This window comes from Canis lupus, chromosome 38 (assembly GCF_048164855.1).
Source record: "Canis lupus baileyi chromosome 38, mCanLup2.hap1, whole genome shotgun sequence".
Classification (NCBI taxonomy): domain Eukaryota; kingdom Metazoa; phylum Chordata; class Mammalia; order Carnivora; family Canidae; genus Canis; species Canis lupus.
Window position 1 is genome coordinate 325,516 of NC_132875.1, and position 22,541 is coordinate 348,056.

The following is a 22,541-nucleotide window of genomic DNA, read 5'->3' on the forward strand; positions in this document are numbered from 1 at the left end:
CGGCCCCCGCGCCCCGGTCCCGCGCCCGCCGCATCTCGTCCGGGCGAGGGGTGTGCGTGCGCGCCGGGGGCCGGAGGGCCGGGGGCGGGCCGGGCGGGAGACGTCAGGAGGGGCGGGGAGGGGCGGGGAGGGGAGGGGAGGGCCGAGGCGCCGAGGGCGGAAGAGCCCCGGAGAGCGCGAGCCGGGAGGCGGCGGCGGCGGGGCGCGGGGGCCGGGCGGGGGCGCGGGGCCGGGGGGCGGCGGCCGGGAAGTGAGTTGTGCGCGCCGGGTGCGCGCGTGCGAGCGTGTGTGCGCGTGTGCACGCGCGTGTGCAGGGCCGGGGGCGGGCTCCGGCCCGCGCCCTCCTCCCGCCCGCGCCCCGCGCCTGGCCGCCGAGTCGGGCCCCTGCGCGCGGGCGGCGGGCAGCATGCTGAGCCTCCTCGTCTGGATCCTCACTCTCTCCGACACTTTCTCGCAAGGTAAGGCCGCCCCGGCTCCCGGCTCCCGGCTCCCGGCTCCCGGCTCCCGGCGCCCGCGGGCTCGCCCCCCCCCCCGCGCGGGCCCGACTTTCCCGCGGATGCGCCCAACTTGTCCCCGGGCGCGCGCTGGGGTCGGGCCGCGGCGGGACCCGCGCGCAGCGCCCCCCGAGCCCCCCGCGGCCTCCCCGCCCCTGCCGGTCCTGTGGGGTGATGGGGGGTGATGGGGGGGTGATGGGGGGGTGATGGGGGGGTGATGGGGCGGCGACGGGGCGGCGACGGGGCGGCCAGGGCGCTGGGGGCTCGGATCTGGGGTCGGGCCGCCGGGAGCGGGGACCCTGCTCCGGGAAGATGCCGAGGGAATCCCGACCCCAGGCCAGCCCGGGGGAGGGGCGCGGGGAGGGGGGCTCCGGCCTGCCTGGGCCGCCCCCCTGCAGCACGGGAGGGCTGCCCGGCCCGGTGGGACCCCTGCCCGCGGAGGCACCGGCTGGGAGCGACTTCCAGGCAGCTGGGCGGCTGGACCTGGGGGGCGCTTGGAGGGGGCGCGGGTCCCTCCTGGGGGAGAGCCTGCTCGTGGGGCTTACTAGGAGCTGGCAGGGGAGAGGCCCCCGCCGGGAGGTGAGGGAGCGGTGGAGAGGGATGAGGCCCGAGCGGACCCGAGCTGGGCGTGGGGGAGCTGGGGAAGCTGAGGGCCCAGGCTCGGGGTGCACGTTCCCCTCCCCTGGGTCTCACTCCCAGAAGAGTGAACCCCGCCGAGCTGGCCGCCCCCTTCCAAAAATGGAGCTGACACACCAACACGGAGGAGCGGCCCCGGCCCCGGCCGAGACAGCCACTCACCTAGGGAGACGGACCTCCCCACAGGCATCCCCCGAGCGAGCTGGCACATCCACACAAAGACACCGGCACCGGGCACACAGATTCCTCCCCCACGGCGGCTTGCACGCTCGCGCACCCAAACACACCCCAACCCACCCAGACACGGGCATGTGTGCGGGCGGGCGTCCACAAGGACACGCACACACCGAAGCCCTTCCACAGACACCAACCCTCCAGCAAACAAAGAAACTTGAAGGGACGTCCACACAGCAGACACCTAGGGAGGTGTGCAGCCCGCATCGTGGAGACGGGGGTCCCCCCGTGGGTGGAGGCCAGGCTGCCGAGCAACACCCTGGGGTGCTGGCTGCACCGGGCCGCCCGTGTGTGTAGGGATGGGGGTGCTGCGGGACCCCTCCTCTCGTCGCCAGGCCCTCTGCAGCCCCCAGGGCCCGCCGGCTGTCTCAGTGGAGGGCTGGCCTGCACCCTTCTTTCCCATCGGGGCCCCCCGGGCCCCCCCAGCACGAGCTAAGACACAGGAAGGGCGCTCATCCCCAGTGGGAGCCGGGTGGGAGGCGGCGCCCGGAGGGCGGCCTGGCCCTGGGGTTGGCAGGCCAAGCAGCCACTTGGCAGAAAGTTGGGAAGAGGACCTAAGTTCTGACTTTGCCGGGCGGCTGCGAGGGGTGGGGGGCAGCCCGGCGGGGTCACGCGGCGTGTGGCGGGGGCAGGCCGTGTCCGCTCCCTTCCCGCAGCCCCAGCCTGTCAGCAGTCTGGAGCAGAGTGAGCTCCAAGCGACAAAAGCTGCAGCTAGCAAGCAGGGGAGCCATGTGGATTGGATGGGCAGGAGGCGGTGAAGGAGGGGAGCGCGCTGGTGCCTCCCGCCCTCCAGGACCGGCGAGGGTCGGGGTGGCCTGGCGCCCCCCTGGCTCCCACAGGACAGACAGCGAGACCGATGTGATGTCGGGGTGTGCAGCGTTTGGGTGGGGGAGGGGGCCCAAGGAAAGGAAGGGGGGACGAGGCCGGGAAGGAAGAGGAAGTCCCGGGCTGAGGTTCCTGGGAGGGCCTGGGGAGCCTGGGGAGGGCCGGGCCGGGACCTGGGGGCACTGGGACCCCCACGGGGTGCGGGATGCTCCTTGGCCTCCATCCTTGGAGAGAAAGAGTTCCAGGTCGGGGACTGGGGTAGTGGGAGAGGAATGAGGGGGAGGGGCTGGGGGAGGCCGGGGAGGGGAGAAGGTGGCAGCAGTGAAATTGGGGGGGGGGGCCGTGAGGAGGGGGGAGGACAGATTCAGCCCAGGCAGAGAAATAAAACTCGCGTTTTAAAGAATTTCAATGGGCTTCATCAATCTTCATTTTTCACTAAATAATTTTCTGTATCTTATCTAAATGAAACCCATTATCCTTCCCCCCGTTTCCATCATGCGCCGGCTCCTCAGACTGATTGCGCCGAAAATTGAAATATTTATTCATTTTCTGGGAGATTTTCTCGCTCCCCAGTCTCTGGGAGGAGAAATTGAAAAAGAAAGATTATAGCTAATCAGAGCAATGTGGGATGACAGGCTGGCTGGGGCGGGAGCTGCCTCGGGGGATGGAGGGGGGGAGGAGAGGAATCCGTCCCTCCAGCCCCCAGAGGTCCCCAGGGCCCCCGCCACGCGCGAGGGGAGGCCTCAAGAGCCTCCTGCACCCCCGGTTCCATGGGAGTCCGCCCTGCCCTCCCCCTGCGCACAGGCTGCAGACGCCCCCTGGGCCGCCTGGAGGCCGGGGAGCCATGGGTCCCCCTCTGACCTTGGGGGGACGCCGCCTTCCCCTCGGGGCTAAAGCGGGCGTGTGAGGGACAGGCGGGGAGGCACGGGCCTTGGTCCCCACCGCACGTGGTCACCAGGCCCGGCTCAGCCGTCGCCTGGAGAGCCCGTGTCCTGATGGAGGCTCCCCTGGCCGTCCTGCCCTGGGGACGGGTCTTGAGTTGTCCCCCGCGCCCCAGTCTCTGACACCAGTGCCGCGCACTCGAATGAAGTGCCCGTGACTCCCTGATGGGTTGGTTGGCGGGATGCAAGCGCCGCAGTGTGGGAAGGCCGCGCCGGCTAACGTGGTGACCACATGGCGGGCTCCAGGCTGCTCGCACCGTGGTTACGGCCACTCGGCCCCTCGGCCCTCGGCCCCTCAGTGCACATGTTGGGTCAGCTTGAGCGCGGCTGGCGCCTTCTCCGGGCCTCCCTCTGCTCACCAGGACACCGAGGACGGAAGGCGCACCCCATGGGGTCGGGGCGGCCGTGAACGTGCTGCCGAGCGCCTGCCGCTGAGGCGCGTCGCTGTCGGGGTTTGCGGCTGGGCCTCGAGGGCGGCAGGCGGGTGGCCACTGCCTTCTCGCAGGTCCTCCTTGTGCTCCTCTGCCTTCTCCATTCTTGTCCTCGACCTCAGGGCCCCCTCGGCGGGGGTGGGGGCGGCAGGAGGGGAAACTGAGCAGCCTCGGAGGGCTGGAGGTGTCGGGAGCTCCGGGGCGGGCAGGAGAGCAGAGTGGAAGAGGCTGGCCCTCCCTCCAGGGGGAAGGCTCCAGGGCCCCAGCAGGCAGCGAGGAGGGACACGAGCCGGAGGTGGCCGCGTTCCTGAGCTGGAACTAGTGCGGGTCACTTGCGAGGCCCTCGCACCAGCTACTCTCCCCCGCCCCCCCCCTCGCGTCCTCTAGTCTAATCCGCGCAACAAGCCCCGAGGTCGGCTCCGTGCTGGTCCCCTTTCCTGGATGGGGAACTGAGGTGCAGACAGGGTCCATGTCTTGCTGGTAGTTGTGGGAACCCACTGGCCTCAAAGCCTGCACCGTGTCCCCTCTGCCCCCAGGGACCCCACGTGCCCCCAGGGATAGATCTATCCGGGGGGGCCATGGAATGGCAGTTGAGGAAGGGAGGGAGGGAGCATCCCGTAAAGGGGAACTCATTCGCGTTTTAAAAGCAATCCTTTATTCCGTCCAAGTACGGGTTGGGTTTTCTCGGGCGGTGCGACCGGGCTCTTGCGTGGCCTTTTGGAAAGGAGCTTCCCTGGCTGCAGCCGCGTCTGTGGGAGCACCTGTGGGGGCACCCGGCGGTCACCTCGGAGCAGGCCTTCCTGGCGGGACCGAGGCGGGGTCTGCGGCGGCCTGTGCATGGGGGCTTTGAGGTGCTCCGCGGCCAAGCATGGGTGACGAGAGCTTGGGGGGCGGGCGCACAGCACAGCACCCGAATCAGTGCATGCTGAACTCCCACCGTGTGCTTCTCACCGTGTCCCTTAGTCCTGTTAATGACCCCGTGAAGTGGGTCCTTCCCTCCCCAGTTTGTAGATGAGGAAACCAAAGCTGAGTTCAATGAACTTGTTCAAGGCCGTACCTGGGGTGCTGGGTCCCATGTTAAGATTCTCCTTGCGTGGCTACAAAGCCCTCACTCAGCCAGGCACCCCCACGACGGGCGCAGGTGCGTCCAGGTGCCCCCCCATGGGCCTGTGTCTGGGCGCCCCTGCGGTGGGCGTGCATGCGTCTGGGTGCCTCCATGATGGTCGCAGGCGCATCCAGGAGCCCCCATGACAGGCATACATGCGTCCAGGTGCCCCCGTGATGGGCATACGTGTGTCCAGGTGCCTCCATGATGGGCACAGATGCATCCAGGCGCCCCCATGACAGACGGAGGTGTGTCCAGGCGCCCCCGCGACGGGCGTATGTGCGTCCCAGGGCCTCTGTGATGGGTGTGCATGTGTCCAGGTGCCTCCATGACAGGCATGCGTGCGTCCGGGGACCCCCATGACGGGCTCAGGTGTGTCCAGGTGCCCCCATGATGGGTGTACATGTGTCCCGGGGCCCCTGCAATGGGTGTGCCTGCGTCCAGGTGCCTCCATGATGCACATGCGTGTGTACGGGGCCCCCCGATGGGTGGAGGTGCCTCCGAGTGCCGAGCATCCCCGGGAGCTGGGGCAGCCCGGAGGGGAGAAGCCGCATCCTCCCCGGCACCCCTGGCACCCGGCCGTGCCACCTTCCGGCCCCGCGTGGGCGCTCTGTGGCCTCGTTAGTGGGGTGGGAACCGTGTGTCCTGCCCCGACCCCTGCTGCCCCCCTTCTTCCTCCGCTCGGGTCTCTGTGGCTGCGGAATGCCCCACAGGTTCCGCACCGCCGCCCACGCCACCTCCTCTGGGAGGGACACGAGCACCTACCACGCGGGCAGGACGGTGCTGCTTCTCCGCCTGGGAGATGAGATCGCGGACCCCGCCAGAGGTGATTGCAGGGAGGGGCTGGGGGCCAATGCCTCTGTCTCCCTGGTACCCGGGGGCTGCTTGCGCCCGGCGGGGACATCCGTCGCCCTGCGTCCAGGGCTGAGAGCCTTCCTGACCCCCAGCTCCAGCCTGGCCTCTTGCCCGGGGCCTCCAGGCTGTCCTCCCGGGCAGTGGGGCCCAGGCCGGGGAAGGGCGGCAGCGGAGGGGACAGACCTGAGACGGGAGGCCCGGGAAGGCCGACCCCGGAGCCAGGAGCGACCGCGGGCGCACTTCTAGTGAGGGAGGAGGTCCTTGGCTCTTAGGAAGGACCCGCTTTGTGTTTGTGAGTCGTAGTGCCCGACGTCGGACCCATGGCAACGTGCTGGGGCAGGAGGTCTGTCCTCGCTCTGTCTCCGCACGAGGAAGAGCCAGAGGAGAGAGGCAGATGGTCGGGGTCGAGGCCAGGAAGCCACGGAGGAGCTGGGGAGGAGCTGGGGCTGCAGCCCGAGCCGCGACTTTGGGGAGGGAGGCGGTCGGGACCAGTGCGCGTGTCCTCAGGACGTCGTGCACAGGCCCTCTGTGCAGCGTGTGCCCCCGGGCACGTGTCTGTACGCTCACCCCGCCGCCCGTGCCCCGTCACCCACCCACCTCTCAGCCCACATGCGCCCATACACAGGGTCCCCGGTCTGCCCCGGCCAACCCATCCACGCCGCTCCCGGCCAGGGCGCCGTCCTGGGACCCCCCGCTGCAGCCCCCAGCCCTCGCACCCGCCTGCCCCGGTCGCAGCGCCCGGCCCCGCCGAGGTCCTCTGAGCACCTGGGGCGAGGGCAGCTCGAGCTCCAGGGCGGCGTGTTGTCTCCCCTCCTGCTCTCTGCCCCCTTGGCTCCCGGAGCTCCCGGTCTCCCCCTCCCTCCGCACTGGGCTTCTCCAGCAACGCTTAGGAGCCTCTGCTGTCCCCGGGGGTGATGCCGCCTCCCTCCCTGCCCTCCTTGAGCCCATTTAACAAAATTGGGATTGGATTGAAATAAATGGGCCTTGCAGCCAACCGCCCTCCTCTGGATGAAGGGTCTTGAATGCAGGCCTGGGAATCTCTAGCTCTCCCTGGCAGCTTCCCTCGTTCCTGGGGGGCGTCCCTCCACAGAGAAGGGACAGCGGAGCCGAGCCTGAGGGGTCCTGGGGGTCCTAGGGGGGTCCTGGGGGGGTCCTGGGGGGTCAGGGGCTCTGTGCTCAGGCTGTCCAGGCCAGGAGGGGAATGCGGATCCTTCTGGACTCTGGGGGACTCCTTATCTCTCCGCCCCTTCTGGCCTCTGGCGGCAGCGTAGGGGGCACAGCCTCAGGGAAGGCGTGTGGCAGGTGGGGGCACCGGGCCCTTCATCGGCAGAACCGCCTCCTGTGGACAGACGCAGACCTAAGGCCCCGTCCCTGCCCCGCAGGGCCTCCTGTCCTGATTCGCTGGCTTCAGGAGGCCCCTTTCCTCTTCCGTAAAATGGGGAGAAGTCATTTTATTTTTTCAAGCCAGCCAATGTATGTCACTGTGTCTGACACAGCCTTATGGGCGTTATGCAGGAATTTTAAAAAATGACACGATATCGGAGGCCTGTCCCGTCCCAGAAGCCCAGGTGTGCGTGCCCCGGGTCCTGGCATCACTGCGCAGGGTGACCCCACGCCCCGGGGGCTGCAGGGGCCAGGGAGGGCGTCGTGCAGGCCCAGGGCCAGGGATGGACAGGATGTGCGAACGGCGGGAAGACGGACAGGAGGGCCAGCGCCGCCGAATTGCCCAACTTCCGGAGCCAAGGTGTGGCTGCAAAGTGCGGGGGCGGGGGGGGCCCTGGAGGTCACTTGCCGGGGGGTCTGCTGGGGCCTGGGGCAAGGTGATGTGGGACAGACCGGGACAGATCCCGGGAGGTCGGGGAAAGCCAGGCGGGACTGGGCACTGCGGGGCGTGTGAGTCCCGCTTCCATTGTCCAGGGTGAGCCCCCCTCACTCCTCCCTGACGCCCCTTCTCCAGGCGCCTCGCCCGCCAGGCTGCCCTCCAGGTGAGATTTGCAGCCCTTCCCTTAGACGGCCAAGGAGACTGAGGACCAGGGCCCCACAGGCGGCCGCCCGCTCCTGCATGGTGGGGGGGGAGGGGTTCTCTGGCTGGGGACGAGCCTGACTGGAGCCCTCAGGTTTAAGATAAAGGTACGTGAGGGGAGCCCAGGGCAGGGCAGGGCCCAGAGCCCAGAGCCTGGGGGAGCTGGGAGGGTCCTGGGGGGACCTGGAGGGTCCTGGGGGGGCCTGGGGGAGCTGGGAGCCGGGGAGGAGCTGGGGAAGCGGGGGGGGGGGGCTGGGGGAAGCCTAGAAGGACCTGGGGGAGCTGGGGGAGGACCTGGGGGAGCTGGGGAGGCCCTGGAGGGCCTGGAGGGCCTGGAAGGTCTGGGGGCCGGGGGAACCTGGGGTAGCTGGGGGGCCTTGAGGGAGCCTGGGGGGTCTGGGGGAGCTGGGGGGAGCCTGGGAGCACCTGGGGGTGCTTAGGGGGCCCTGGAGGGTCTGGGGGGCCTGGGGGGGCCTAGAGGAGCCTGGAGGGCCTGGGGGAGCTGGGGGGCCTGGGGATGCCTGGGGGGCCTAGGGGGCCTGAGGGGTCTAGGTCCTGGAGGGCCTGGGGGGCGTGGGGGCCTGGGGGGGACCTGGGGAGATCTGGGGGGACCTGGAGGGTCTGGAGGTCCTGGGGGCCCTGAGGGTCTGGGGGTTCTGGGGGTTCCTGGGGGCTGCCCAGAGTCTAGGGGAGCCATCTGGTTGGGTCTGAGGGCCAGTGCAGGTGACCCAGGGCTGGTGGCCACAGACGCGTGCACCTGGGGGCTGGGAGCCCAGACTGTGTGCACCTCCGGAGCCCCGAGCTGCCCTTCAGATGGAAAGCTCTGAGGAAGGTTCCCGCCTCGACCACGAGCCCGGGTCCCACGAAGCAGGTGCTGCTGAACGGCCGGGCCGGGCCCTGTCCTAGGCACCGGGGCGGGTGGGAGGGCCCGCGCAGGGTGGACCCCATCCCGCCGGCAAGCAGGGTGACACGCTGTGGGATGGAGCTGAGGGAGGAATGTGAAAAATGCTGAGGTCTGACCGGCGGCCGCCAGGGGAGGCGGGGAGGCCGCAGCCCGGCCGGGGGAGGGGACCGCAGATGGAGGCTGGCTGCGCTGGAGGGCTGGAATGCGGCCGTCCCCATCCCCGTCCCCAGTCCCCCAGTCCGTGTCCCTGCTCTGGACAATCCCCGATTGTGCCCCCTGCTCCGGATGGAAGGAGCCGCGGAATCCGAGGGAGCGGGCCGAGGTCCCTCCCCAGGATTATGATTTCCAGGAACAAAGGCTGGGGCTCCGTAAAGCCCGCTTTGCCCAAATCTCAGCTCCTTGTCCTCCTCCTCCTCCCGCCCCCGCTGCACCCACCGGAGCTCATCTCTAAATTAACTTTGTCCTTGTAATCAGCTTAGCCAGGCTCTCCCCCTCCTCCCCATCCTCCCAGGAGCAGCCTGGGGCCCTGCTCGCCCCATTACCCAGCAGCGTCGAGCCAGGAGGTGCTTTTAACTGCTTCTTCCCATTCGATTCGCTTAACTGGGAGGTTATTAGGAGGAGAGGAGCTGAGATGGGCAGACGGGGCCCGAGGGACCTGCGGGGGAGGAGGTGTCGTCTAAGGAGCAGGAACCCCGGGTCGGCGGGCGACGCCCCCGAGAGAAGTTGACGTTTGCGCCCCCGGGTGCCCTCGGTCTCCAGAAGCCCTTCGGTCAGGACAGCAGGGCTCCCGGGTTCCGGTCCCGGGCCCCGAGCGGGTGCCATCCGCTCCCCGCGCCCACGGCAGCCGCCCTGGGCACGCGGATCCCCCACTGCTGCGCCTATCACCCCACTCCCATCTGGGAAGTCCCCCCTCGGCAGGCGGTGGGTGAAGTGGGAATGAAAACTCATTTTAATGTCAGTTTGAGCCAAATATAATTAGAAGGGAAAATCTGACTTTGCAAAAAAAAAAAGAAAATCTAATGCATTGCAAAGCCAAGTTGAAATGACTTCTGGATTATCTGCGCGGCGGCCGCTCTCCATTTATGCAGAAAATTGAGAGCGGGGCCCGTGGGGCCTGCACCGAGGGGATTTAGCTTGTGCTCTTGCCTTTGGTCTCCATCCAGGGTCGGGTCACGGAGACGGCGCCTGGCGTCGGGTAAGCCCTGGAGCACCCCGGGGCCTCCTTGCCAGGCTATCTGGGGGACGGCCACCTGCGACGTTGCCACCAAGCCGCTGGACAGGAGCCTCAGTTCCCTGGCCCCGGACACGGGGACAGTGCGCGGCACAGCGGCCCCCGGCACCTCGCTGCTACTGCCCTGCGAGGGGCCCACGGCAGGTCATTGTCCAAGTACGGCGGGCGTCGGGGTGCCGCGGCGTCGGGCAGGGACCGCGAAGGCCCAGGCGGCCGGCGAGCGCCCCGGGCAGCGCCCTGGTTGGGAGCCCTGAGCCCCCGCTTCGGCAGCTGCAGCGCTCCCCGCACTGTCCCCGGTAGGCGTGACCCCGGCACCCCACCTCTGCAGGAGGTCCCAACTCGGCGTGTCACAGCCATGGGTCCCAAACCCCAGCGTCTCAGGGGACACTGCAGGGTCTCGACGAAGGGCGCCTCTGATTTGGACGGTCTCCTGCAGGTGGAGGCGCCACCGCAGCCCCGGGTCCTGGACTACACGGGAGGCTCGGAGGCGGGCACCCCGGGACGTGGGCCTGCCACACCCTGCCGAGGGGCGCCCGAGAACGGAGTCCTCGTATCCGGTCCCCCCGTGGGCCTCCCTAGCCGGACAGCAGAGCCTCCCTGAGCCTGGTGCCCGCCACCCCTTCTGCCCCGGGCCTCGCCAGGACAGCAGCTGCCAGCTCCAGAGCTGCAGAGCCCGGCCTCGGAGGAGGTCCTCAGGCTGCAGAGGGACGCCCTGGGTGACCCACGGGGGGAAGCAGGAGCCCTCAGAGGACGAGGTGCATGCGCACACGGGGATACCTGCCCACAGACCTGCAGGGCTCCAGGGAGGCTGTGGATCTCCCCGCCTGGAACCAAGGGCTGTGTCAGGGACGCTAGCGGGGAAACGACCCTTTAGGGACCTGCGCATCCCTGGACTCTCAGGACGACTCTTCGGGCCCGACCGAGTCCACGCAGACCTCGGCCTGTGTCCTTTGTGGAGGAGAAAGGACGTGCCTTACCCGCCCTGCTTCAGGCCCCGTGAGCCCCGGGTGGGAGGCTCCCCTCTGCCTCCCACCCTAACCCCTCCTGGCCCCGCGGGGAGCTGTCTCATTGGGGCTCCAGCTGCACAAACGGGGGCCTCCGTGTGGATGACTCACGACCCTCCCCGCCGGCACGTTCCTCTTCTCCTTGGAGTCAGGGGTCCCGGTGGCAGAGCAAGCCCAGGGGTCACCGGTGCGGGTGCCCGTAGGCCCCACGCGAGCCAGTGCAGGGGGTCCCCTCGAGGGCAGGTGGTTCCGGCGAAGCACCGAGGCTGCTCTCCGGGTGTCCCTACTCAGGCCCTGACTCGTCCCGGGTCCCGTTTGAGGGCTGCGGGCGCTGGGGGGGCCCTGGCATCCTTCCTACTGGCCGACAGCCTGGGGCACCCCGTTCCCGCTGCTCGGGGCCGGGGTAGTGGGCCCCGACGGCTGGGGCTGCGGGCTGGCAGCGCGGAGGAGGCGGATCCCCAGCAGGCCCCGTCCTAGCGTCACAGCAGGCGTCATCGGGGTGTCCTCGGCCCAGCCATGCGGGGGGCGGGACCGGGGGCCTCCGTGTGGGCAGAGGAGGGTGGGGTCTGCCAGTGGGGTCCCCTGGGAGCCTGGGCCCCATGAGATGGTGCAGACCGTGGCTCTGGACCTGACCCTGAGGGAGCAGACGTGGTTTCCCTGGGGGGCAGCGGGGCCGCCATCCTCCCCCGCACGCGAGGGTTGTCTAGACAGTGGGTTCGAACCCCTTGTACATCTGCTTGGAAGGAGACAGAGATTCGGGTCTGCAGGGTCCATTAGGAAGGTGCCCTGGACGGGCATGGGCACACATGACTTGGGGGACAGGGGGATGGGGGGGATGGGGCCCTGGGTGGGGTCGGGGACGCTGGGGGGCAAACAGAGGCCCTGGTCAGGAGGATGGGGGTCCTGGGGGGGGAACAGGGGCCCTGGAGGGGGAGATGGGGGCTCTGGTTGGGGGAATGGGAGCCTTGGGCGGGGAATGGGGACCCTGGAGGGGGAGATGGGGCCCTGGTTGGGGAGATGGGGGCCCTGGTTGGGGGAACGAGGGCCTTGGGTGGGGGAGATGGGGCCCTGGTCGGGAGATGTGGGCCCTGGTTGAGGGAATGGGAGCTCTGGGGGGGGGGGGAATGGGGACCCTGGAGGGGGAGATGGGGCCCTGGTAGGGGGGATGGGGCCCTGGTGGGGGCCCTGGGGGGGACGGGGGCGAGGCCGGTCCCGGGCAGGGACCCTGAGGGAGGAGCCTGCCCACGTGAGGCGAGGGGGCCGCGGGAGCTGTGGCGTCGCCCCGTCAGGTGTGACCCCGCAGCGCTCGCACCCGCTCCCTGCGGCCGCCCGGTGCCCGTGCTCCCCTCGGCCCGGTCTCCCGCGTCCCCCGCGGCCCTTCCGCGTCTGCAGGCCTGTCCCTCGGCAGGCCTGAGCCGGGCCCGCTCCCGCAGCATTCGGTGCCTGATAATTTGTGGATTATGGCTAACTCTCGATAAAGATTCCCCTAATTGCCGGGCTCACCTCAGGTTCTATCATCAAAGCAAAGCCGCAAGGCCCCCTCTCGCCCTCCTTTCCTTTTTATTATCTCTTAATTAATCACTCTGGCTTTCACACTTAGCAGATAATTACAGTCTCCTGGGCACGCAGCTCATTTTCATAACCTCCTGCTCCAAGCCGGCAGCACGGGGGAGGGGGGAAGGGAGAGACGCCGAGGGGGGGGCGCAGGTGGGAGGGGGCGCAGGGAGGAGAGAAGGGGCCCGGGCGGCCTGGGTGCCCCCTGCAGCCGTGGGAGCCGAGGGGGCCGAGGGAGGTGCTGCCCGGGGAGGCCCACCTGCGCCCCTGAACCCACCCGCTGCACCTGCACCTGCACCCTGGGGCCCCCCCCAGCTGTGCGCCCCCGGCCCCCCGCCCCCCTGTGGCCGCACAGGGGCCTAGTGAGGAGCACGACGTGGTCGCAGGTGAGGTCCCTCCGGCGTGTGCCAGGCGAGTGGCCCGCGGGTGGGGGCCTCCATCCAGGCGGGACCCCGGGTCGTGGCCCCAGAAGTCTGTGCTGGAAGGGAAGGGACGGCGGCGTCCCCTGGGGCTTCACCTAACCCCACGGGGACCGGCAGGCAGCGCGGGGCCCCACCCCGTGGGACACGGGCCACCATCGCCGGGTGCCAGGGACCTAGGCTCCGCGTCCATGAGGCTCCCGCCCCCGGCCTCACCGCGGGCCTCAGGCTTTCCTCACGCTTCCCCCAGAGTTGTGAGGCCTTGGGGTTGTCACGCGAGCCCCTGAGCCCCTGAGTTCCCTCTGCAGGGTGAGGCCCCCCAAGGAGGCCACTGTGCCCGCCGCGAGCCCTTCTGTCCCCCCTCTGAGCCAGCCTCCGGGGCGGAGGCACCGCAACAGGAACGGCTGTATCCAGGAGCCGATGCGAGAGAGCACCGGCTCGGGAGTCTGGCTGTGCAGCTTAGCCCCGGTTGTGACCCAGTGACCTGGCCTGTGTTTTATTTCACCGTAAAATGAGGAGGTTAAGTCTCCAAGACTTTGGCGGCTCTGGCGGCCGGTTCCTGGCTCCTGGCCACCGTCCTGTGGGAGTTCACGAGGAGAACTGCCCTTGCCGGAGGAGGCCGGCCCTGGGTGTCTGATTCGGGTTGGGGAGGTACGGGCTCCAGAGGGCCGGAGAGGGGGCGTCCAGGACGGCAAGGGGTGCGGGTGGGGCGGCCTGGGGGGGGCATGTTTCCATGTTGTCGGGCGTGCTCTGGACTTGGCGCAGGAAACCAGGAGCGGATCCCCCCCAGGGCCGTGTGCGTCGTGTCCACAGTCCCGGATGGACCAGACAGACGTTCGGGGTGCACGCGGCATCCATGGTCCTGGGGGGACCCTGCACTCGGGGTGCACTCGTTGTCCACGGTCCTGGCGGACCAGGTGTTCGGGGTGCGCGGCGTCCATGGTCCCGGGTGGACCATGCACTCAGGGTGCACTGGGTGTCCACAGTCCTGGATGGACCAGGCGCTCAGGGTGCGCAGTGTCCACGGTCCCGGGTAGACCCGGTGCTTAGGGTGCGCGGGTCCATGGTCCCAGGCGGACCAGGCCCTCGGGGCGCACGTGACGTCCACGGTCCTGGGGGTACCAGGTGCTTGGGGTGCACTGGGCATCCACGGTCCTGGATGGACCAGGTGCTCGGGGTGCGCGGTGTCCACAATCCTGGGGGGACCCTGTGCTCAGGGTGCAGTCCGCGTCCACGGTCCAGGGTAGACCATATGCTCGGGGCACACATGACGTCCACGGCCCCGGGGGGACCCTGTGCTCGGGGTGGGGGCCTGAGCGGGGCTGTGGGCGCACCCGGGCCCACGTAAGATCTCTCCCTGGGGAGACGTGCTCCGGCGTCGCCCTGACCATCAGCTCGGGTCTATGAAAAGACTTTGCCGAGTCTTGTGGGAACATAAACATTTGGCAGCTTTCTTTCCCCGAAAGCTATTTCTTCTCTTGCTCTGGGAACGTGGGGCAGGCAGATCCAGGCCGCGCGCCCTCCCCGCCCTCCCTCCCGCTCCCCGCAGGGCAGGCTCCCTGGCCTGGTGGGCCCTGGGGCGCTGGGACCCCCCCGCCCCGTCCGGGCGAGCGGAGCAGGGAAGCAAACAGCCCTCCCAGGAGGAGGAATTACGAGCAGGGAGGAGAGGGAGGGAAAATAAGCAAATGGCATCAGCGGTGAAAAGTGAATTCCAGACATTTAAAATTCTTTTGGTTTTAATCATCTCCGAGCCCTACTGGAGCTGGGCTGGGGGGGAGGGAGGAATGAAAACCAGGGCGCAGACGGGAGCCGCGTGCGGGCGCCCCCCCATGCCCGACGATGCCTCCGGGGGCCCCTCCTGACTTACCTCCCCTTTATCTCATTTCACAGACTCCGCTTAAAGCACTGACCTTTCGGTTTTCCACCAGATTGCAAGTTCCCCGAGGCCCTGGGTTGTGTTTTGTGAAAAACAAAACAAAAATAACAAACAACAAACCCCAACCTCTTTCATAAGTCATGCCTGGGCCTCCTCGGCGGCCGCGAGGGTCAGGGCCCCCAGGGGAGCTTTGGGGCCTGTTTTCCTCCTCTGGGAGCCAGTTTGAAGAGAGGGGCTGAGCCTGGGAGGGGCCCCAGAGGCCCTGGAGGCCGAGGGGTCCGGTCCGGGCGCCGGGCGGGTGGGGAGCTCGGGACCGGCAGGGTCAGGGTCTGCTCTGGGAGAGGCCTGGGGTCAGGCCCCTGCCCCCTGCACGCTGGGGCCGCTGCTCAGGCGGGGTCCCCGGGGTGCTGGGCTCTGGAGGGCCGGGGTGGGCCTGGGAGGTCGCCGCCGGGAGCCTTGCCTGAGCCTCTTCCCCCCGGTCCGGGTCCCCCAACCCCGTGCTCGGCCTCTTCTTTCTGAGCACCCCCAGCTCAGGCCCCTGATTCTGACTTTTCTAGTGTCTTGTGAAATGAGCTCCGCGCGCAGCCAGGACTCGAACTCAGGACGCTGGGGACGGAGCGTCACAGGCCCGCTTCACTCCGTGGGCACCTACTGTGTCTGTTTGGGGTTTCTCCAGCCCGACAACCTGGCGCCCAGGCCCCGTGGGCTCCTCGCAGCTGGGGGGGACCCAGGACCAGCAGGCTCCCCGGCCGGGCCTGCCCGGGGCGCTCCCTCTGCGCAGGGGCGCGTGCATGCCCCGTGGGGCGGACACCCGGGTCCCGGCATCTGCGTGGCCACCGGGCAGGGACCTGGGCCGCTGGAAGCGCGCGGTCAGATCGAGTCTTGATGCTCTGGGTTCATCGTCAGGAGACCCAGACCCTGACCGTCAGGGTGACGGTGACCTCACACGGCGCCGCGTCCCAGCAAGCCCGCCTGCGCTCCCGCCGGGGGTTGTGAGGGTGCGTTCACGCAAAGGCCTCAGGGCCGAGGACCCCTGGGTGTCGGAGCGATGCCTCCAGTGACAGGTGTCCCCGACGCCACGGCCTGCCCGCCTGGGGCTGCCCTGCCACCCCTCGGCCTTGGCGGTGCAGGCGGTGCCAGGCGGCAGGACGGCAGGGTCTCCCCCAGGGCGCCCCTGTACCCCACTGCCCCTCGCCTTGCACCTGCCGAGGCTTCTCAGGTTTGAAAGCCGCTGATTGCCTCCCGCCCCGACAGTCAGCAGTGAGCACCGGTGACCCAGGGCCCTGAGCGGAGCCTGCACCCCGTTCCCGCCGCCTCCCCCCAACACCCCTCCCGCCCCACTTCCGAGGCACAGACCTGGAGGTCCGGTGGTGAGATCAGGAGCCCGTGGGGCTCCCGGATGTGCCCTGTCCACCGCCCCCCCCCCGCCGCCCCACCCCCGTAGCCTGGGGATTAGGGCCAGCCTGGAGCCTGAAGGTCTGGGGAGGGCCGGGGAGAGGCAGGTGGAAGGAGGAAATGAGAGAAGAGGTGATGATAAGGAAGCAGCTGGATGGAGGGCGCAGGGCAGGGAGGAAGGTGAAGGGGAGGGCCGGGATGAGAGCGAAACCTCATCCATCCCAGAGAGAACGAGGGGGGAGGGGGGGAGGGAAGAGAGGGAGAAACCTCAACTTTTTATTTAAAATCAGAGAGCAGTTGTACGCCTGGAGTCGTTGCCATGGCAACCGCAAAGAAAAGGAGACAGAGGCCCTGGTGAAGGCGTGAAAACCCAACAGGGGTAAATGTTTAAAGCCAGGAACAAAAACCATTCAGAGATAATTAAGTAACAGGCTGCAGGTTCCAGACTCCTGGCCATTGTGTCGGGGGTGGACGCCGGGGACAGGGACGCCGGGTCCTCGTTCACCCAGGGGCTCAGGGGCACCTGAGCTCCAGCGCTGCCTCCACCTCCTCCCCTGCGCCCGGCCGCTCAGGCCCGGAGGCCCAGCCCCCAGCCCTGAGGAGGAGGCCGGGGTCAGCGGGCAGGGCTCTGGTCGGATCAGGATCCCCCCCGCGGAAGAGCTCTGGACCCCGCACCCCGGGGACGGTGGGGCACCTCAGGTGTGGACGGCCTCCTGCCGAGTGATCTCCAGGGTACAGGACGCGGGGTCACTGGCTGGCTGACCTCTGTGCTGCCTCGGGGGTGGGGTGGGGGGTGAGATGGGGTCCCTGGGCTCTCCGTCCAGAGGGGGTGAGGGTCCAGCAGTGGCTGCGAGCTTTGCTGGAGCCACTCACCTGGATGCTCCAGGTGGGGGGGGGGCTCCAGCAGGACCCCCTCTCCCCAGCCTCAGGATGGCCAGGAGCTAAACGATATTTGGGGCTTCCGTGTATGCCATAGAGATTTATTTTAAATGCCCAAGTACTTTTGTATTTTGGGGGTTCCACTCAAGCAGCCCCCCCGCCGCAGACGTCGGCATAGCTGGCGGCCCACAGTCTTGGCTTCTGGCTCCTTCCCTGCAGGTGCCTCCTGGGAAGAACCGGTGGCCGTGGGAGCAGTGGCCGTGCTGGGGCAGGAGTCCGGCCTCCCATGGGGCGCTCTCCCTCCGCCGTGACGCCCCCCTGCTGTCCTCGCCTGCAGATACTCTGGGTTTATCCCCAGACTGAGCCAGAGCCTCAGAGAGCGGCTGGCGGGGGCTGACAGGCTCCGGGCCCCCCCAGGAATTGCTTCCCCTGAGCCTTGAAACTCGGGGGGGCAGATGTTGTGGATGTGGCTCAGCACACCACGCGTCCTTGCTGAGCATCTGCGGAGAACGTGCCGTGGCCGTGCTCTTCCCAAGCCGCCAGCTGGTTTTTATTTCGCGGCTACGATACGTTGCGTCACTGATTTTTGGCTTCACCCTTGTTGCACTTGCTGCTCGGAAGCTCCTGGCGAGCACCGAGCGGACTAACCGGACCCGAGCTCGAGTTGTTGCTCCCGTCTTGCTTCTCTTTCCGGCCCCGCCTCGCCCACTGCCCACTGCCCACTGCCGACTTTCTCCTCGAAACGTACCATGCGCATCCTGGACTAAACGGCTGTGTATGTGGCCCCGAATCTTTCACGGGGTAAATCCGGTCCGTTGAGACGGGACAGAACCTGCACACGGGCGGGCAGCCGGGCAGTGAGCAGCTCCGAAGATGCGAGCCGCGGTCCTAGGCCACCTGGTATCGTCGGTGGAGCGGGCTGTGGAGAGCCGCGGGAGCCCCAGGTGAAGTGTGCAGGTGCAGTCCACCCCCGGGGGCGCGGGAGGGGGGCTCCCCGCGGGCAACACCCACTACTGCCGCCAAGTAATTCCCTTGAACGCTGGGACACGGGCGCCGGGTCGAGGTGGTGATGATCACACCCGCCTTCTCATTGGCCCAGGGAAGGGCACGGGTAGGACGAGAAGAGGTCGGCACCGTGTGACCTCTGGGGGCCTCGCACACCTGCACCCCGGGAGACAGGCCTGAGCCCTGTGCCTCTTGTCTCTCCGTCCCCAGCCAGCCTTTCATCTGGTCCCCGGGGGAAACGAAAAACAGCACCTGTAGCCCGTGACAGCCTGCTTTGCTCATCCCTGCCCTTATTGAGCATTTACTGAATGCCAGGCACCGCCAGGTGCTGCACGGAGGGGAGCGCTCTTCCTACGGCCTCGGCGGGGGCTTCCAGTTCCTTCTTTTCTCTCTAATTGGGAGAAACTGTTCAGTAGATATGCAGCCCTGTTGATGGGCACCCGAGTCCTCCCAGTGACGGGTGTCCTGGGTCCTCCTAGTGATGGGCACCCAAGTCCTTCCAGTGATGGGTCCCCGAGTGCTCCCTGTGATGGCCTCCCATGTGCTCCCAATGACAGGATCCCGTGTGTTCCCAGTGATGGGCTCCCCCGAGTGCTCCCAGTGATGGGCTCCCCCGAGTGCTCCCAGTGACGGGCTCCCGAGTCCTCCCAGTGACGGGCTCCTGAGTGCTCCCAGTGACGGGCTCTCGAGTGCTCCCAGTGACGGGCTCTCGAGTCCTCCCAGTGACGGGCTCCCGAGTGCTCCCAGTGACGGGCTCCCGAGTCCTCCCAGTGACGGGCTCCCGAGTGCTACCAGTGACGGGCTCCCGAGTGCTCCCAGTGACGGGCTCTCGAGTCCTCCCAGTGACGGGCTCCTGAGCCCTCCCAGGACAGGCTCTCGAGTCCTCCCAGTGACGGGCTCTCGAGTCCTCCCAGTGACGGGCTCCTGAGTCCTCCCAGGACAGGCTCTCGAGTCCTCCCAGTGACGGGCTCCCGAATGCTCCCAGTGACGGGCTCCCGAGTCCTCCCAGTGACGGGCTCCCGAGTGCTCCCAGTGACGGGCTCCCGAGTTCTCCCAGTGACGGGCTCCCGAGTGCTCCCAGTGACGGGCTCCCGAGTGCTCCCAGTGACGGGCTCCTGAGTCCTCCCAGGACAGGCTCCCGAGTCCTCCCAGTGACGGGCTCCCGAGTGCTCCCAGTGATGGGCCCCGCGTGCTCCCTGCGATGAGCCTCCGAGTGCTCCTAGTGATGGTCCTCCTAAGTGCCGGGTCACATGCCTCCGGCCCCCCTCCTGCTTCTGCATTTCTCCCAGCCTTCTTCTGTCTTTTCCTCAAGGTCTTTCTCTTGTTTTCCATTAAAATAAATTTTTGAGAAAGAAAATAGCTGCATATTGTTTTTTCCTGTCTTTTATCCTTCAGATTTTTTCTTTTAAAAATTCTTCCCCAATTACTTACAAGGGGGAAAAGAAAGAAGGCCGCCTTTCGAATCCCTCAGTTCTTTCGCTCAGAAGACAAAAGATCCTTCAGAATTGGGGGGGGCGGGGAGAAGGGCTGCGGCTAAAAGTCTTCATCAGAGTCAGAAACCTGACAGAAAAGCTTTGTTGGGAGGGAAGGGGGGTACTGGAGACTCACAGCTGAAGGGAGCGGGTAGCGCATGTTCCCATCCACATTTTCACCGGAGTCTCCTCCTCCCGAGGCTTCTGGAAGCCTCCAAGCCCGGGTTTGCATTTCAGCCCAGCCCACGATTACCAGGACTCAGGGCCTGGGAGGAGAGGAGGCCCGGGTGAGGGCGGCGGCGGGGTAGCCTGGCTGGCGGAGGGCGGTGCCTGCCTGGGGAGGGAGGGAGTGCGCGGTGTGGGCGAGGGGGCGCGTGGAAGCAGCTGGTCCAACCTCCCGGGTCGCGGGGCAGAGAGGATTCAGAAACATCCGCTGCCGTGAGGGAGAATGAGAAGGGGGTGGCGCGGGCATCAGGAAGGGGGTCTAGCAGGGCGGGAAGGGGCCCTGGACGGAGCAGGACGGAGCCCCCACTCACCGGGCGGCCGGGCGGCGGGAGGACTATCTGCGGCAAGTGCTTGACTCCCAGGCGGCCCGAGCCGGCACCCGGGACCCAGCACCCAGCGTGGGCTCCCGTGCGATGGGGGACGAGGGCGGATCTTCCCAGGAGCCTCAACAAAATGTGATTAGGGAGAGAAACTCGCTTCTGGTCTTCTGGCTGCTGCAGAAGGGAGTTATGTAAGGGCTCCTTCGGGTGACTCGGAGCATCCTCCCCCATTCTGGTCCCCGGGTCTCTGCCTGAACCCCAGAAGTGGGAGCCCAGACCTTCCACCCTGGCTTCTGGAAGGTCCCGGCCACAGACATGCTGCTGGGGAGCAGGCCTGACTGTCAGCCTGCGGAGGGTGAGCCGGGACGCGCAGATCGGAGGAGTCAGTACCTAATGAGACTCTGGGAGCCCAGGAGCCGAGGGGGGAGGGCGGGAGGAGGGAGACTGGGCAGGGCTGGGGCGGGCGGGCGCACAGAAACAGGCCGGGCCGGAGGAGGAAGGAGCAGAGGCCGGGCCTGGTTGGAGGAAAGGAAAAGAAAGTAAAAAAAAAAGAGAGAGAAAAAGGACTGAGTGATCCCGAGGCGGGAGCCCCGTGTGCCCAGCAGGGTTCCGGGATCCCAGGGGGCGGAGGAAAGGGTGTGGCCCGTTCTGGCCCAGGCTGGGGCGGCTGACCACGGGGTGAGGGCAGGGTGGCCCAGGGGCGGCCTTGGCGCGGCCGGGGTGGGGGGGCCCTGGGAGCGGGCTGTGCCCCGGCGCCTGGCTGGGGCGGGGGCAGCAGGAGTGGAAACTCCGGGCCTAATTGCTGGGTCTCAGCTCTCGCAGGGAGCGCGGGGCAGGAAATTCCTGGGATTCCAGGCCTGTAGGATCATTGCCGAGCGCAACCGCAGAGGCAGAGCGGGGAAGGGCAGAGGGCTGCTCCCCTCCATCCTCCTCCCCTGCAGTTTTAAAGCAGCGCCGGGGAGGGGAGCGGGGCTGAAAGGGAGGCCCCAGGCCTCAGAGCCTGGAGAGGAAGGCCCGGGCGGGCGGGGGTCCTGGCGACGGACCTGGCGACGGACAGGCGGCCCCTCTGTGGGGTCAGGGACAGGCGGCCCGGCTGGGGCAGGGATCGCCCGGGAATGAGCCTGGGGGCAGGACCTGAGCCAGAGCCCCACCAGGGCCCATCAGTGGGGCGTCAGGGGGCCGAGGGCCTGGGGGTCTGGGGGCCTGGGGGTCTGGGGACCTGGGGTTTGCTGTTTCCTCTGCTCTAAGGGGACTGAAAGCCAGCCCAGACCGTGTGTCCCCTCTCAGTCCCCTGAACAGCCCCTGCCTTTCCTCACCTCCCAGCTCTCCCTTGCCCGGGTGCAGGGTCCCTAGGGAGCCCTCTTCCCATCCTTCCTCCTGGACCTGCGTCTGCCCCGAGGGCGCAGGGAGTCCTCTCAGGCCTGTCCTCCGCGTCCTCCCAGCAAACCACCCTTTGCTCTCCAAGCAGAAGCCTCAGCCTCAACGTGGCCCCTGCGTCAGTCTTGGTCACAGTGGGTCATGCCCGCCGCCTCCCCCGCGGACCAGGCGCCTGGGGCGGTGGGGACGTGCTCTCCCTTCCCTCTGGGGCCTGCCACACAGGGGGGCGATGCGGGCGTACGTGCACACACACTCCACACACACACTCACGTGCACACGCCACATGCACACACATGCACGGAGCTTGCAGAGCCACCGCCCCACCCAGCTCCGGGCAGGTCCCCTGAAGGGAGGGCTCCGGGCCTGCCTCCCGGCCGCAGCCTCTGCACACACCGGCGGGACACCGTCAGGTGCTGCTGAAAACTCATTTTCCTGCTTTCCGAAGCCAATGACTTCTGCACTGTCTACACCTGCTGCTCTTCCTGGGGTACGGGGGGCGACGGGACTGCCTTCACCGTGGTTGGGGTGGCGCTGCCCCGGAGGGCGCTGGGCTCCGGCGCTCGAGGGGGCTGTGGCATGGCTTCTGCTCAGAGCCCGAGCACCCGGATGGACGCAGCGCTTCCTCCAGGAGGCACCCCCGCCGAAACCCCAAAAGCTCTCCGTCGGAAGCGCTGTATCTGGACTTCATTCCAGGACTTGGTGAACTTTCCTGGGGTCAGATCATGAAAGGTCTTCACTTCTTCCTGAGACCCGGGTGGCCGGTTGGTAACCAGGCCCCTCTCCTGGGGGCCCAGGGCCCGTCCGTCCTGAACCTGAAGCAGATCCTGCCCCTAACAGAACTCGCCTGCCCCGCGGGCAGGGGTGACTCCTGGGTTTGGGGGGCCCAGGGTGCGTCAGGCATCGCCCTCACCTCGGGGTCCTTCCTGTGCCAGGGGTGTGGCTCGGAGCCCATCGCTCCACCTCCCCAGGCCTCCCCTCCGGCCGTAACTCAAGGAGGTCTGCGCGGGTCAAGGCAGACCGTGTCAGCCGTGGCCGTCTGTGTTTCGGGGTGAAATCGTGGTGTTTCTCGCCTTCCTCCTTCCCCGGGGCCCGGGAGGCCCTGGGGCTGTGTGGGCTGCAGGAAGGGGTTCCCTCACAGGGCCGGGGGCACGCCGCGCGTGTGCTCCCTCAGGCCTGTGTGAGCGGCTGCGGTGGGGCTCGGGCGCCGGAGCTGGAGCGCAAGGGGAGGAAGCCATCGGGGCGCGGAGAGCCCCAGGCCGCTTGGCCGGCGGACGTCCTTCCAGGTGCGGGTCTGGAGCAGGGCTGGGGGGCGCGCTGTGCGGGGACAGAGGAGGCG

At 68.0% G+C, this 22,541-nt stretch overlaps 1 protein-coding gene across 3 annotated transcripts in view; it reads left to right on the forward strand.

The window, feature by feature from the left end:
• Window positions 1–300: 300 nt before the first annotated feature.
• The window catches only part of KIRREL1 (kirre like nephrin family adhesion molecule 1), a 66,429-nt gene continuing 44,188 nt past the window's right edge, over window positions 301–22,541 (forward strand). The window contains exon 1 of one of the 3 annotated variants that reach the window (XM_072814976.1): window positions 301–458. In XM_072814976.1, the coding sequence (XP_072671077.1) occupies window positions 407–458 (52 nt within the window). In that variant the 5' untranslated portion in view covers window positions 301–406. Of the gene's footprint in view, window positions 459–19,797; window positions 20,184–22,541 lie in introns of those variants that run through there. The other 2 variants (XM_072814979.1, XM_072814978.1) reach the window with 2 other exon arrangements.